At 41.1% G+C, this 15855-nt stretch overlaps 1 protein-coding gene across 1 annotated transcript in view; it reads right to left on the bottom strand.

Moving 5' to 3' along the window:
• Window positions 1-2426: 2426 nt before the first annotated feature.
• Window positions 2427-15855, bottom strand: part of rtn4r (reticulon 4 receptor) — a 39792-nt gene continuing 26363 nt past the window's right edge. Inside the window, exon 2 of the mRNA XM_041042436.1 lies at window positions 2427-4353. Coding sequence (XP_040898370.1) covers window positions 2972-4353 — 1382 coding nt within the window. The 3' untranslated portion in view covers window positions 2427-2971. The remainder of the gene's footprint in view (window positions 4354-15855) is intronic.

The following is a 15855-nucleotide window of genomic DNA, read 5'->3' as shown; positions in this document are numbered from 1 at the left end:
GGTTTAATCTGAATTCATATCTTGTGTTAAAATACACCTTGCGACAGAAATATATGGGATACATACAGTGCTTAGCAAATTAATTCGGCCATTATGATAAAAACGAGAAAACAAATATTTTAGAAATCTTTCACCATTATAGAAACATAAAAATGATTTTGGTAATTATCAGTGCTGTTAATTTAGAGCAGCTGTGCCATAATCCTTGCATTGGGTGGTGGTCTAATAAATTTGTTGAGCACTGTATGTATTTATGAGTTTTCTTGTTCAAGTATAAAATTTCATTTTAAAAAATGGATTCATGGCTTTAACACCCCACAGAAAAAATAAATAAATAAATAAATAATAATTGTTGGCCCATGACCCAAATTGTACTGATTTCTGTTTTATTAAGAATCTTTTCTAGAATTTATTATGCTGATATGGTGGTGGTAATAATGACCTCAATCAAGCCCTTATCTATATGACATTCGTTTCAACATATGAATCGGACTCAGATAGGGAGTGTTTTTTGATAATTGCCTGAGCAGATGTACATGAGAGGTTTGACTGAATCAGACACAATTACTGGCATCCTCTCAGCCTGCAGCTGCTTGTGTCTCAGCAGAGGGTAGTGGGACTCTGTTGGAGGGGAACTGTTGATTTTTCCATGTTGATTCCTACCCAGGATCAATACTTTCTCAGGTCCCCTTCAGTCCTCTTACTTTACAGGGTTAATCGACGACAATAGAGAGCTCTGGGAATTTGTGGAGACCCTGCCTTCTAATCCTTTCACTTTGTGCGAGATAAATTGAGGGCTGTTGACAAGATCTTGACTTAATTTGGTGCAGAATATAAGTCTCTGCATTATCCTGGCCTGTGGACACACCACAGCATGGACCTACCACAGACAATTCGTTCCTTGACAAGGTGACATTTCAAAGATTAAGATTGTTTTGAATTCAGGAGTTTTATACTGTATTTTTTATGTCAAGAAAGCAAAATACTACTTAATATGATGCCTTGAGGGTCTTTCAAAGCCCTCAAAGTCAAGGTTGTGATGTGAAGAGTCAGTTTTTGAATATTCCCTCAGCATTTTCATACACTCTTTAATAATTCACTCAAAATTATGAGGAATGTGGCAGTGTTTGTAATATACATAACTAGGTCTAATCGTATGCAGAATTTTGTTAAGCTGCCTGGGGCATTTCATTCAACATCATCATCCTGCATGTGCAGCACTCACTTAAGACTTGTAAATGTACTGCATGGATGGATGTTGATGTTGACCTTGTTTTAAATTGCATATTATCGCATAATCATTGATTGTTTTGATCTTTCACAAAGCCTTAGGAAATTGCACCAAGAAGAGGGGTTGTAACTGGTGAAGATCAAACAGAGGCCTGATAATTTCATTTCCATTTGAGTTATTTTTAAACCGATGGTTCCTTGACCAATTGAAGATCAAAGTTAAAACAGGTGGCTACAGCAGTTGAAAAGTAGAGGTGAAAAGTTCAAAATGTATTTCAGTGAAAGGGTAATTTATCGTTGCTCTTTATTTGACTTCAACTGAGCTCATGCAGGTCTTCTCGGCAGCATCTCATGCACTCCGATTCCAACATCCTGAAGAGGCTGAGGAGAAAACAAACAAAATCTGGATGCCTGAGGTTTGGGATGAGGCCAGATTTGACAAAACAGTTGGTCATCACTCTCCCAACAATCGTGAAAAACAATGAACACGCCATAGTGGGTCCACCATCTGTTTAGGAGGAGGAATGTTGTTTGGCTCTCAATATGTTTAGTGGGACATATTATGAGCTGCTGTTACTGCTAAATTCAAAAGCATTTTGTAAATTCAAATGTATTTTGGTACTCATTTAGAACAGTTTTGCTGACACAATCTTAAAATAAAGTCCCTTCTAATTTAGTTTTCCTTCACCTCATTAACACAGTACACCAGCAATGGTGCAGAATAGATCTTCATGAGCTGGAAGTATTAAGTGCAAGAGGTCCGGTAATTTTCTTTGCTATTTTTCTTGAGATACTGGGGCAGCAATGAATTATTATCTTAATTAGTCAGTAATCTATTAATTATTTTTGTGACTACTCAGTGAAAATAGATAAAATGCCCATCAAAATTTCACAATAATGCGAAGGAAGGTCTTAAATTTACTTTTTTCCCACCAAACAATCGTACAAAACCTAAAAGCATTACATTTTCAAACCATAAAGCAAACAGAAGCAGCAAAACTTGACATCTGAGATTAGTGATCTGTCTTCTTGGAAAATACCACACAATATCAACAAGATCTACGAAATAAGAACTTTTATTCATAATATATTCATACTTGTACACAAGTAAAATAAAATGCATATCTATGGTTCCTTTGCAATCTCCATAAACAAACTGACAGCATTCTTTTGGTAAATGCTACCCATATACCCTTTCTGTCATGAAAATAGAACTGAAACAAGGGGAGGTAAAACATTTTTCTTATAAACATAAAAAAACGTAACATTACCCAACAAATGCATCACTTTGAATAAATAATGAGGGGAGATCGTTTATCTTCATTAAACGGACCCAACATTCTTTGTGTGCGCTCTGTCTCTGATTTCCTATATTTGTTTTTTTTTTTCTTCTTTTTTTTTTCCATCTTCCGGTGGTCTGTCTAAGCAGTAAAAGCTTTTGGGAGGGGAAAAAGGGAGGAGTCCAAATTGTAGCTTAGACACAGTACAGTTAAGTACATAGAGAACAAACAATTTTGGGCACCAATTCATTATATACATTAGATCTGTAGTGTTCTGTAAAGGCATCCATTTTGTTAAATGTACTCTAACGTCTTCATTATTGTTTGTCCTCACCCATGATGGGTCAACGAGACTCCTCGCTTTTCAGTCACTGCCTGTTGGAGATGTCACTGCATCCTCTGTATCATTGTCATGAGCATCAACAATCTTGAGTCCTGTATTCAGAGCGTGATCAGGAGTCCTAAGACATGGCTAGAGATATCCAGATCATGGGAATGAAGAGAAAGCGAAACACTTGCAAAGTAGAACCCCGGCCTTTGATGCAGTGGGCGTCTGATTTGGGCTTTTTGGAACACTTCTTTTTCTTTTTGTTTGACGCTGTAGATGATTCCAGATTGTCTATAAGGTCAGGGTTTAGATTTTCCAAAGACTTGTCCAGGTTGTTGGACAAGGTTCCAAGTGGTCCATCATTCTGCTTGTTCTGGGTCTCGTTTTTTGTTCGTTCCGGCTCCTTATACTTAGTCTTAGACATGTTCTCCTTTTCCTTGAGGGGGTTGTTAGTAATTTGGCGGCTCTTGCCAGACAGAATAGAGGACTTGTCATTATCTCCAAGGCAACACCTGGGAATGGTGTCCCCCAGAGGATTTTCGGTGGAAGGGAATTTCCCAGACTGTGCCTTGGAGCTGAAGAGATTGGTCTGGATTTGAGGCGTTTCCACACACCCATCCAAGTCTTCACTTTTCAGACGTTTCAGGTCCTTTCCTGCCAGGAAATCAGGAACATTGCACTCCAACTCAGAGCTGGAACCTTTGAAACGTTTGAACCACTCCCACAAGGTCCTCGCCCGGCAGTCACAGATCCACTGGTTGCCATTTAAACGCAAATACTGGAGGGACACTAGTGGGTCCATGGTCTCTCCCGACAAGACAGTAAGATTGTTGAAGAACAAGAATAGGGATTTCAGCTTACCAAGATCATTAAAAGCCCTGGGTTGGACATAGATAACACGGTTCTCATGTAGCAGTAGTCGGTCAAGATTGATTAAGCCTCGAAACATGTTGTCCGTTACTATTTTGATCTTGTTATTGTGCAGGTAGAGATAGGTGAGGTTGGCAAGGTCCAGAAAAGTGTCATCATGCAGGGTTAGAATGTTATTGTCCTGCAGGTAAAGGTACTGTAGGGAGAACATTCCTCGGAAAACCCCAATGGGGAGCTCTGACAAGCCACATCTGTGCAGGTGCAGGGTGTGCAGCTTCGTTAAGCCCCGGAAGGCTGTAGGGCTGATGGTGCGGAGGTTGCTGTTGTCTCCAATGTCCAGTTCCTCCAGTTTTTCCAAGCCGTAAAAGGCTCCAGCCTCAATGTAGCTGATGTTGTTGGAGTAGAGCCAAAGAACAGTGAGATTGTGGCAAGAGCTGAAGCTGGTGGACCTTACCACCGTTAGCTTGTTGGTCTGGAGGAATATCCGCTGGCTCCGCACTGGGATCTCAGTAGGGATAGAAAACAGTCCTTGTTGTTGGCAAGCAACAGTGGGCCTGGGCTCACTGTAGCACACACACTTGGCAGGGCAGCTGTCAGTTTGAGGCACAAGATTCAGCCACATCACCAGAAACAGGAGTCGCCCCCCTAAGGAAATAAAAAGCAATACAGTTGATTAGTAAATAATGTATGTAAAAAGTCAAAGTCAAAGTTCTAATAGTCACAGAAATCTGCAGAAATGGATGATCTCAGGTCTGGATGTAATTTACACAAACCTTTTTAAAAAAAAATGAGAATTTGATTGATGTAGAGCATATGGTTATACTATCAAAAACTATAGGGGAAATAAATGTGTAGTTTTTGGGTTTTATTATGTTTTCAAAACAACCATTGTTTTATTATATGAACAACTGTTAATTTGCTAAATTTAAGGCAATGACAATGCGCACAGTATCAAATTACAAAACAGACAAAACTCAAAAAATCACAGTCACTGTCTTGCATAAACTGTAAATTTTAGTGCATTACAACAGAATATGGAATCCTTATCATAACAGTGATTCAGCATGTATTTTAACAGTGATATTTTTTGTATCTGGGGACACATCTCCTCCCCGCTGCCTCTGCTGACATGAAAACCTAAGCAGCTCAAGAGAGCCCTGTGAAGGAAGACTCATTTAAAATTGGGTGGGTGGCTTTTATGTGGAATTAGCTTGCTCTAATAGGGCGGACATAACTAACGGTGTTTCAGCATTCCTGAGGTTGACATTTAGCCTGACACTGGGAGATAAGCTTCCATGCCAGGCCAAGAGATTGATGCCTGGGGCCAAGGTGGAAAGAGGGTAGACTTTCCACTGTTCCGCCATGACTGAAGCATTTTTTTTTTCTAAGGGGAGCATGAAGATGAGATATACAAGAGGTGTGGGAAGCACTCAGAGGAAGGCTTGTAAGATTCTTGTATGTGTTTGCCCTGAAGGCATCCATGTTTAAAATAAGGCATATTCCGCATTTGCTCGCATTAATTATTTCTGCCTGTCCTCTGCCATGGTTCAAATCAGTTTGCTTCACAGTACCATGATAAGTGAAATGGACTGGATTACTTCATGAATGATCACTTCTGACATTACACTGATGCAGGTACAGCTGAGGTGAAAATGAAGTGCATCTATAGGGGCTCACACATTCCTTCATGTAGAGATGAAAGTGTCAAAGTGTCACAGGAATGTCTGGTTTCAGCATATAATGACAGGTACTCTTCCAAATCTCTGAATACTCTTCAGTTCCTGTCCTTACTGAGGATTTCCAATCTCTGCTTCCATGCACATGTGAGGAATCCCAGGCTCACAGGCATGACAGGTAGTGTGGCTCTGGAAAAATGCATGAGCCTTACTCAGCCCTTCCTCCGTCCCCACTCTCCCTCTTCTCATTCCCCTGCAATGTGTTTTGGTGCAGCTCATCTCTGGACCTTGTTAAACGGAGCTCTGGTGTGGCCTGACAGCAGCCCTCTGCTGCACTTTCCCTCCAATCTCCCTGCTCAGCCGTCAGACTGCCACCGGAAAGCTGTCAAGACTTTCCACTCTTTCTGCATCGCAGCACTTTTCCCTAAGCACTGCCTAACAATAGCAATATTTTATCGCACAGCGCGCTTCGTGTATCTCCTCTGCCGTCTTCATTTTTTCCCCCTCTGCTGTCTATTCATTAACAGGCTATTTTCACCCACGCGTTGCATGTCAAAGCCTGGTTTCCTCAGCTCTCGGCATATTATGTCTTGTCTTTGTTAGCATCTGTTGAATGACAGAATAAGCCCCACAATGTCATCAACTCCATCCCAATTATTTTCTGCTCACTAACAGCATCTTCACATCTGCACCGCACTGATTACATTACCATATGTTATAAACATAAATCTGGGAGTAGTGGCCTCCTGACGTCTTTGTATAGTTTCACTCTTTCATAATCACGTTTCTGAGTAACTAGTATGTTTCTTCAGTTAGACCTCTCACTTTCCACTCTAGAGACTTGTGCTGTATCAATATACAGCTGATGTAAGACTTGTGTTCACACTATTGATCAGTCAACCAACAATACTGGTCTTTCCACTTTTATTTTTATCGCTACTTTGTTTTCTTTGCTTCAAATCTAAATCAAAGATTACACCAAAAGCTACTAATGTTTGGCTGTTTGTCCTCAAAGCTGTTGTTGACACAAACTTTAATATCTTAAAATACGACAAGGTTGTGGAAAAAAAAAAAATCCATTCCTTATCGTCTTCTGCCAGCTTTGGTTTCAACACTTAATCTTCCCCTATCTGCTGTGTCAAAACATGGCTCTGAGCACTGCCTTCCTGTTTCATTCCTTGCCAGTGGCCTCTCTTCTGAGAGCTATATTATTATACAATAGCAATCATCACTCTGTTTAAGAGCAGGCAAGCCTCTTTGTTTCCTCCTGACTGACACTGTGGCCCCTTCAGCTTTGAGTAAAGTACATCGCTTAACCCACCCCTCCTCCTCCTCCAAGACAAGCACTTCTATTTACAATGGGAGCCTGACAATATATGGCAGGTTAGAGAATCGCCAATGACCAGTATTCTCTGGTGATGCAGCTTCCTTGTTTGACTAATTAAATTGTCTGTCAAAACAAATTCTCCAAACTCATTTGATATAGCTGAGGACAGTCTGGTTAGAGCATTAAATTGGGCTGATATTGGTCTTCTACCAAAAATTGGATATTGGCCTCTCAGTGTCCCTTGCTGGTGTCACGCAGGTGAAGATGTGATTTTATTCAGCCAGCTTCAGGCATAACAATCTGTAAGACCTGCAGTGAACCCTGTTAACAACTTACCTAAAAGGATTTGGAAAATATGGATTTCAGGAACGTTTTGTCAGCTAACAGCAAATTAAATCCAAAAATATTGGTATCAGTGCTCTAGTAGAAACCAAAGGACACTACATTCAGTTACAAAAAAAGAGAGTTGCCCACAAGAGTGGTATGAGTGGGCGCAGACAGCTTTGTTTACTTGTTGTATGAGCATAACACTTAAGCAGACTCCTTGCTCATTTGCATGTGTCCCTGGCATGTCTGGAGCTCTAAACAAACTCTCAGTGCTTCTTTGCCTTATAGTGAAAACACAACATACATTTAAACCCTTCCTCATGCTGTGAAACCCGCAACAAACACAGAGGGCACGTCGGGACAGCAAATTCAGAGGGCCTCCGATTCATCACGGTGGCTTTACTTTGAAGGGCTGGGGATTGGGCAGGGACGGCTAACATGACAGTCTTATCCCCTTGGCCCAGAGTGGAAGTGATGTCTCTGTCAGAGATGAATCACAGTAGTTCTCCGGGGGGACCTCCTGGCCTCTTTCTGAAATCATACATTATTGTGTTGCTCAGAGGCGGGCCTGCATTTAATATAGTCATGATCCCTTTCTGTAAGGTCATGTATCTTGTGTGAATCCATCCATGCATGCATAAATTGTTTTTATATCATGTTGAAATGAATAACCTAGAGAAGCTGTATAGGATATGACAGTTGTATGAAGCCCAGTTTTAGCACAGCCTATGTAGCTATAAATTACTTTGCAAGCTGAGAGTAATAAAGGGTAAGAACGCAGTGGCAGAACAAACTCACAGAGATTACATTCTACCTCTAAGAACAGATGATATCTTGTTTTTTCTTTAGAAAGTGCTACTTTTATGTTGTTTTAAAAATCTTTTTTAAACTGCTCTTTGACTTCCAGCTTGGCATTTATTGTATACCTTCATTGGACAGGCTGACAGTCTGGGACTCCACTCCCACCTTTTTTGATTCAGTCATTATAGTACTGTTTTTGTCTGTGCTGAATTTGTTTATTTGTTCTCTCTCACAAGCCTATCATCAATGGCTGACTATTCTGCTTCCGTCTGCTCTCCCATCTGGCGCTCATTGCTATTCTCCACTAGAAACATGTGGTCAACCTGGTTGTCAAGCTACATGCTAATAGTGAAATGCTTTTAAATTTTGCATAAAGCAGGTAGTTAGCTATGTAAAAATGTTTCTCACTGGCACACACCACCAGAATGCCAGCAATTTCAAGTTCAGGGCCAACCTTGGTGATTTTAATTGGTTTATGACAAACAATCCTGAATAGTTCTTCACCAAGGATTTTCTCAGATAAGTGTGATAAAACAGATAAATCAGACTGAGGCTTCATTCATGTAGACACCGACACAGCAGCCAGCACTCATTTGTGAGCCACAAAATGGACTCTACAAATGGAGAAAATGAACATAGGCTCATGTTCTCGGCTCATGAGTGATTCATCGAGCCTTCCCTTTTGGCTCTGATGGGGTTTGAGTGAAGCTGTCCTGGATGTTAAGCAACTAATTACATGTACTCTTGTTAATGTAGATGAATCCCTTCTCATGTAACTTTTCTGAGTACATCATAAAATCAGTACTTCTACTTTCACTTATGTAGCCTATGGCTACACTGTCATGGCAGACCAGGAGAATATTCCATTTAAGTTTGCTTTGAACCTCCTTTCCCTCCTAAGCCTGTGAAAAAGTTTTATTACAGAGAGGAAATGGTCTTCACTTTCAAGAGCATCAGAGAATTGCAGAGGGATTGGTTGGTAAGGCATATTCATATGGAAAAGCTTGTGATCAGAAAGCCACATTGACCCTTTTATGGTAAGTATATTTACCCTGTCACTGAGAATATAGTGTTCAAAAGAGCTACTTTTCTTCTTTTACTCGGTTTTCAGTGCAGTTATTCTTACTTCTGGGTCAAGTAATGTTTCTACACTTGCACCTTCCAGTTCTTTTTCAATCACGATGCTGTCTAAACTCACTTCCTATTGCTGTCTTAGGCCTTATGATTCTGGTTGTAAATTTTACTTTTGATTTAAATAATAAGTAGATTTAATGTTTATTATTGAAAAAGTTGCCCATCTTTCTGTGTGTCAGTGCAGACCTGATTCATTTTCAACCCACCTCCCAGAAGAAGGCACACACACAGACAAAACAAACACAGACAAGCACACAAAGCCAGATTTGTGCTTGCCCTTACAACATTGATGAACCAGATGCTATGATCTTAAATAAAGATGCACACATCAGATCAAACAGGTTATTTAGGACATGATGGACCAGTGAGTCGAGCTGGAGTCCCTTGGCTGACCATGGAGTGTTGCAGGGGCATCAGTGGCAGCTTCAGCATGTAGACGAGGACACAATTAGAAGACGAACAGGGGGGACAGATGAGGTTCTGTTTGACACACATCTGACACAGCACTTGCCCAAGCAGATGGCTCATGAATAACTGAAGGAAGCGGAGGTCGGCTGGCAGAAGGAAAAACAGTCTGTGTATGGAAAAAGATGGTCTACATAGACCTATATGCATGTGTCTGCACATACATGGAAGTCTCTTCCTGTCTGTGGGAAAAATTAAAACAATACCAATGCACATACAGTAAATACATCTAACTTGGCATAGCTGTGGTAGGCAGATACATGTCATGTCATACTACCGAGAAGTGACAGCAGTAACAATAGGGAGTGGGCTGGCAATATCCTGACGGTGAGAGAATGAGCTTGCAATCAGAGGGCTGTCAGATCGAATCCCTTCTCGCCTGGCAAACAATTGGAAGCGAAAGTGGAAGTGAAGAGTTCTCCATTGCAACAACTGCCATCAAATTACCATCGACCCCTTGAGTGATGCACTGACCTCCCAGCTGCTCAAATCCTTGCACAGTCATTCAACACTGTGTTGTGCTCAACATCTACTTTGTGTTGTTGCTGCATACAGTGATGAAAAGTAACTAGATAAAGTGAAATTGCTCGAGTACTATTATTAAGTACAATTTTTAAGTACTTGCACTTTCATTTAATGCCACTTTTGAGTTCTACTTCATAACATTTAAGCCAAATATTGTTTTTTTTATACCTGACTTGACCTGCCAGCTATAGTTAGTTAGTTATGTTTTACATACAAACTCTATCATCAGCTTACAGAATATGATAGAACATGCAACATGCTGCTTGCACATTAATTTTCAGTAATAATAAAAGTGACATTCTGCCTGTATAATGGATACTTTTGATACTCTGAAAGTTAATACTTTTCAAGTAAGATTTGGGTTGCATAAATAAGTATTTTACCTTATGGTGTTGCTACTTTTACTAAATATTACACTTGTGATTCAGTATTGCACTTGTATCAAATTTGCAGCGAGGGACTAAGAAAAAAATAAATATATATATATTAAAGAAAAGAGCAGTCAAAGTCAATGCAGCAGGGGCTAAGATATTCTGACTTTTAGTCCCCAGATCAAGCTCCACAAACGATTGATCGCACACCTACCACTGCAAATCGATAACCGTCCTTTATTAGACTCTTCCTGCCTGGTAAAGGCCCATGTCTTTCAAACACCATGCTAGGCTTTCTGTTACAAATTTGTAGTCTAAAAGCCGAGGTTGAGACACTCAAGCAGTGTCACCTTTTCTCAGACTTGACAAAGCTCCTCCAGAGCCACAAAGAATATTATTCAGCTGTTTTTACTGGCTGTGTAGGACTCCTCATGACTATTAAATAGTCCATGACATGTACAATAGGGGCAGTGTCCCTTTAAGTAAAGGATGGATACTTTTTACAGCAATGACTGCATATATGGGCAGAACTCCTGCAACTATCAATCAACTTAGTTGCTTAAATGCAAATGCTTTTTCTTCTAAGTTGCATTTAAAGATAGCTGAAATAGAGTTAGGTTTGCTTAAATGCCACTACAGTGGATTAATTGTAGTGGGGTGGCATAGTGCCACTAGATTACAGGGCAAAAATGGCACATTTCTCACAACTCTATTGTATAGTTGGCAGCAAACCAAGTCGCCCTCAATGCTGCTACAGCTCACTATGAAATGTTCCACAGAAGGCGATGGGAGTCAAGTCTACCCGTAAGGTTTTGAAGAATGGCTCAAATACAGCTTTGTGCCCGCCTCCACATGTCACAGACAGGGGCAATTTTCACATGCGAAACCATGTAAAATGAATAATTCAGCTAATGTAAGCTGAAAATAATGCAGGCATCCACCGAGCATGAGTGTGTGGGGGTGTCCAGATGTACTCCTCAAGTCACAGAGGAGCGAAAATTCGGAATGCCCTACTTTGAGTTTAGTGCCATGCGGGCTGCCAGTAGTGCAGCCAAGCCTTTTTGCTTAACAGAGTGTATAAGACTTTATCTTATCTACACATGGCTGGAGAGAAAATAAATGAGGGTAGCTGCTATTGTACATGCCCCATGTGTCTAGTTGTTGCTTAGCTCTCAGGCAGACTTTAACACAGGTGTTAACAACATTTTAGGAGGCATCCTTTTTTTTTGTTTAAGACAGAGCGTGCCATCATCCTCTTCAGAAGATTGTATGAACGTCTATGCTGCAAAGAAAAACTGAAAAAAAGATTGTGGTGTGGTTAATACACAAAAACCCCACCCGCAATCCCACATTATCCACATAGAGGAACGGATGTGTAGTATTTTGAATGAGGTTCTTACATTTAAGGTGTTCTTGAAAAAAAAAAAAAAAAAAAAGACATGATTCATCACTCCCAAAACTGAGTCATGGTCTCTCATGCAGCTCCGGGGCTCTCACATCAACAATGTGAAATTGGTGAGGATTGCGAGTCCTCACCGTTAATGCATTGCACTGGCAGGAAAGCAAATGAGGCCTAATGAATCACTGCTGTATTATCTAAAAAAGATAATGGCCCCAGTAAATATTGGATGATAGCTTCATATAATGCTAACACCTCCTCATGTGAAGTATCAGCTGGAGAGGGAGAGAGCAGTGACAGCACCTACAGGCAGCCTCGTATATTTGGGCATGTGACGTTGAGAAAACAAATTGAGGTGGTCTGAGCGGAGAACACGCTGTAATGGGTGGTCACACAGTTTGATGCAAGTTTGATGTCACTGTAGCCTTTGTTGTAGGCATAGCTGAGCTTTCAAAGAATGGTCTTTCTGTTTTCCAGGCCTGGAAGTAGAGCCGGTGCAAACATTATCCACTCCTCATCTTTCTGACAGCTTCATTACTACAAAATTCCCGTGTTTGGCAGCAGCGCTCTCAGACTGGCACTTGTTGTGCTTGTTGAAGAGAAATTAGCTCTGGATGAAGTTTTGTGTTTGTGTGTTACAATTGGGGGGAAAAAACACATCAAACAAGCACTTAATCTTTGACCAGTCTAGACTAAACCAAAATCATTCTGTGAGTAATCCATTTAGTTGGTTTGGAGAATTGCTGTGTGAAAGGAGTGGAAAGACTAGCTAGCACCTATGCTGCTTTGTTCTTGACATGGATGCTCAACTTCACCTTGCAAAGCCTTTGTGCTCAGGATAGAAACAACTGAAAGCACACACATTAGTCATTCCAAGGTTATGCATAGGTGAATGTACTGTACAGCACAGAGGGGTATTTTGAGCAGGTAGGTTTAGTCAATCATGTGAAAATGCAACGAATGATACGGATTCACTGCCTGAGAGCGAGAGGCAGTGAAAATGAGCCCGAGAATACTTCACAAGACAAACCATTATTGATCCCTTTTTACTGTCATCATATGTCATCTAACCTTCCTTAGGGTTCTCCAGTTTCGCAATATTGCACTCTGCTGGATTGGCCAGCTGACGATGCAGACTGCAAATGTGTCATCTGTAATCACCTCAAACCATGAGACCTGACTGAGACCAGGCGAGCCCAGAAAGCTACGCTTTAACCTGCAAGTGTGGCTTCAAAGAACCGCAAACATCACTGAATTCATCCTCACTGAAGCGCATATTATGCCTATATGTCATGGCAGGCAAACACACACACACACAGATCCAAATGTTTAATGTATAATGTATAAGCATGAAGTTGTATGCACTTCTACCCCACCATCCACACGTACAATTAGCCATGTCTGATTTTCCTGCCATTATTAAAGTAAAATAAATAAATATATAAATCCCTAATTATTGTTATAGTTCACACACAAAAAATTCAGACAGCCTGAATGACATGGCTCACCACGAGATGACGTGTCGTGCAGCACAGCGCTCAGCAAGCTGTTTTCTCTGATGCTTGCCACAAAGCGTCTCAGCTACCCCGTGACATATGGGAGAGTATTCATTTGGAGGAGATGAAAAGGGAATCACGTGGGATATACAGCCCTAAAAGTATGGGGCGTTTAATTGATGTGCGAATGACAGAGAGCGACGTTGTCTATGAAAGGGAAGTCAATGAGATCTCAAGAGAAAATAAAATGCGGCAGATACCTGGGACACGGTGGGCAGGCGGTGTCCAACCTGCAGTTAGTAGTGACTGACTGGTTTGTTGTTGTGCAGGTGATATTTACATGGTCTATCTCATTACATCAGAATGTCAGCATGTTTAATCTCTCAGCTCGTGTACAGCGCATTCAATTACTGCATCTCGCACAACATACATGCTCTGAAGTGCCAGCTCATAAGGTAGCCATTAGTTATCCATTATCTGAAACAATGACTGTGTAATTCCTTTCTGGTCCCTGTGCATGACTCATCAGACACACAGTGGAAGGAATACAGACACACAATGTGCCTAAAGCATCTGTAAGAAATTTCCGTGGAATAAAGCCGCCCTGAGACTAGCAGAAAATGAAAAGAATAAAATAAATAAACAAATTAGGTAGATCATTGTGCAAGCATTAACTAATTCTGGCCAGCTTTCTTGTATATCCATCTATTTTGGATGTGTAGGCAGCCCTGGAGGCATGTTGACCTGAAAAAGACAAACCTCTCCCTTCCTTTCATCTTTTGAGTCAGTTCCTGCAAGAAAATGTATTAGGGCCAATAACACAAGGCCTACTTCTGCTGTTCTGCCCTGTAACAAGAGATGTGTTCTCAGCAGTGTTTTGCTCCCATCACATTGGATTTTTTTTTTCAGGCCTCTCTTTCCAAAATCGTGTTGTCAGAGGGATACATTAGGATTTGTTGCGCAATGAAAACTATTGAAAACCCAGTAAATATTTGTGGAGGCTGCGATACTCTGTGTGAGCATATGTAGGTGGATTTTTGACATTAGTGAGGTATAGAATCTCATATCTTCCACTGCCTCCACATAGATCTGATTCATTCTCTATCCTAGACCTTCCACTTAAACCCGAAGCATGTGAAAACTTGCTTTGAAAACTGAATTTGGCCAGCCTCTGACTCAAACAGTATTTACTGTATATTTTAAAGCGTTGTGGAGAAAAGAGACCTTCTACTGCACTAGAAGGTCTCTTTTCTCCACAGCGCTTTAAAGAGAAATGACAACCTTGAAGCATTTTGACTGAAAATGAAACACCATGGAGTGCAGTTACAGAACTGGGTGATAATAAGAGGTGAATAACAAAACCACTCATTATTTGTAGAGCAACTGAAAAACTGGACCAGATCAAAAATAAAATAAGGTTAAAGAAAATCTACGATAATGCTTGGAGGAGGGGAGAAAAGCCAAAAAGTGACATGCCAGAGCAAGTTTCAGCACTTTCATATAGAGATTAAAGTTCTAGTTGTCAGGAAAGATGAGCAAGTTGAAGGAACTAGGATTTCATCATCTGTTGCTTTGAATCCTGTTCAGAAGACGATGGCCATATGCTCCTCTTTTTCATATTTTCTGTTGTAAATGTCATAAACCAAAACTTACAAGGAAAAGCACTGCTTGAGAATCCACAAGCAAGTCGGCCATCTTATCTTTCGGCAAGGGATCAGGCCCAACCTGACTGCAGGATCTCTGCAGTGCGCCACAGCAAAAGCACACTTAGCGACTTTGGAAGTTCTGTTTATCTCCCATTTGGATTCTGCTTTTAGTTTCAATGGCTAAGGGTTGAGGGAGTGGAATAATGGACCCTTTCATAAGATATATTTTTTTAGTGACATTCTCACATTCTCCTCTTTTCGCCATCAAAAAGGGAAAGGAACGGCTGCTTCCTAGTTGGTTTAATAAGCCCACTTTAGAGAGGGTCTTAATAGTGAGCACTCACTTCTTTGGAAGAATGAAAGGAGAATGACTTGTGCATTATTTACCACCCGCCTCAGTACCACCGCACCCTGCGCAGACAAAGCAGGCTACTGCAGGAAAATGGATTTTTCTGCAGCGGAGCTCCGATAAGAAGGATAGAGGGAGAAAGAATAGAAAACAGAAAATGAGGGGATGAATACAGAGAGACATTAGTACCATCCCCAGCCAAGCCCAGAATCAGTTAAATTTCTTCGCACCAGCTTGTCTGCTATCTGCTCCTCTTCCTCCCTATTGGCCTGATAAGGACAGTTCTTTACATCAGAGGCCTCCACGGATCAGTCACCTTTTTTACCGGAAAGGTCGAGCAATGGCCCAAAGCTCAGTTCATGCTGGGAAGTCATCATTCCTGTTCTTTATCTCCCAGGTGAGGGATGATCCAAGGCTGAGTGTCATGCCAGTCTGCCCCCAATATGCCCTGTAACCCCTTCAACACCCCTCTCACCTCCTTGGGCTGCAGCCAGAGAGATAGGAGGAGAGCTGGTGACGTATGAGCACCGTTTACACAATACCTCACGGCAAAGCGGCCATCAGATAAGGCCAGAGTAAAGATCTGGTAGTGCCAAGCTGTCACGGTGGTGCTGTAGTATCTCAGAGGCTG

This window comes from Toxotes jaculatrix, chromosome 7 (genome assembly GCF_017976425.1).
Source record: "Toxotes jaculatrix isolate fToxJac2 chromosome 7, fToxJac2.pri, whole genome shotgun sequence".
Lineage (NCBI taxonomy): Eukaryota > Metazoa > Chordata > Actinopteri > Toxotidae > Toxotes > Toxotes jaculatrix.
Note: the sequence above shows the minus strand (reverse complement) of the source record. Positions and strands in the feature narration are given on the sequence as shown.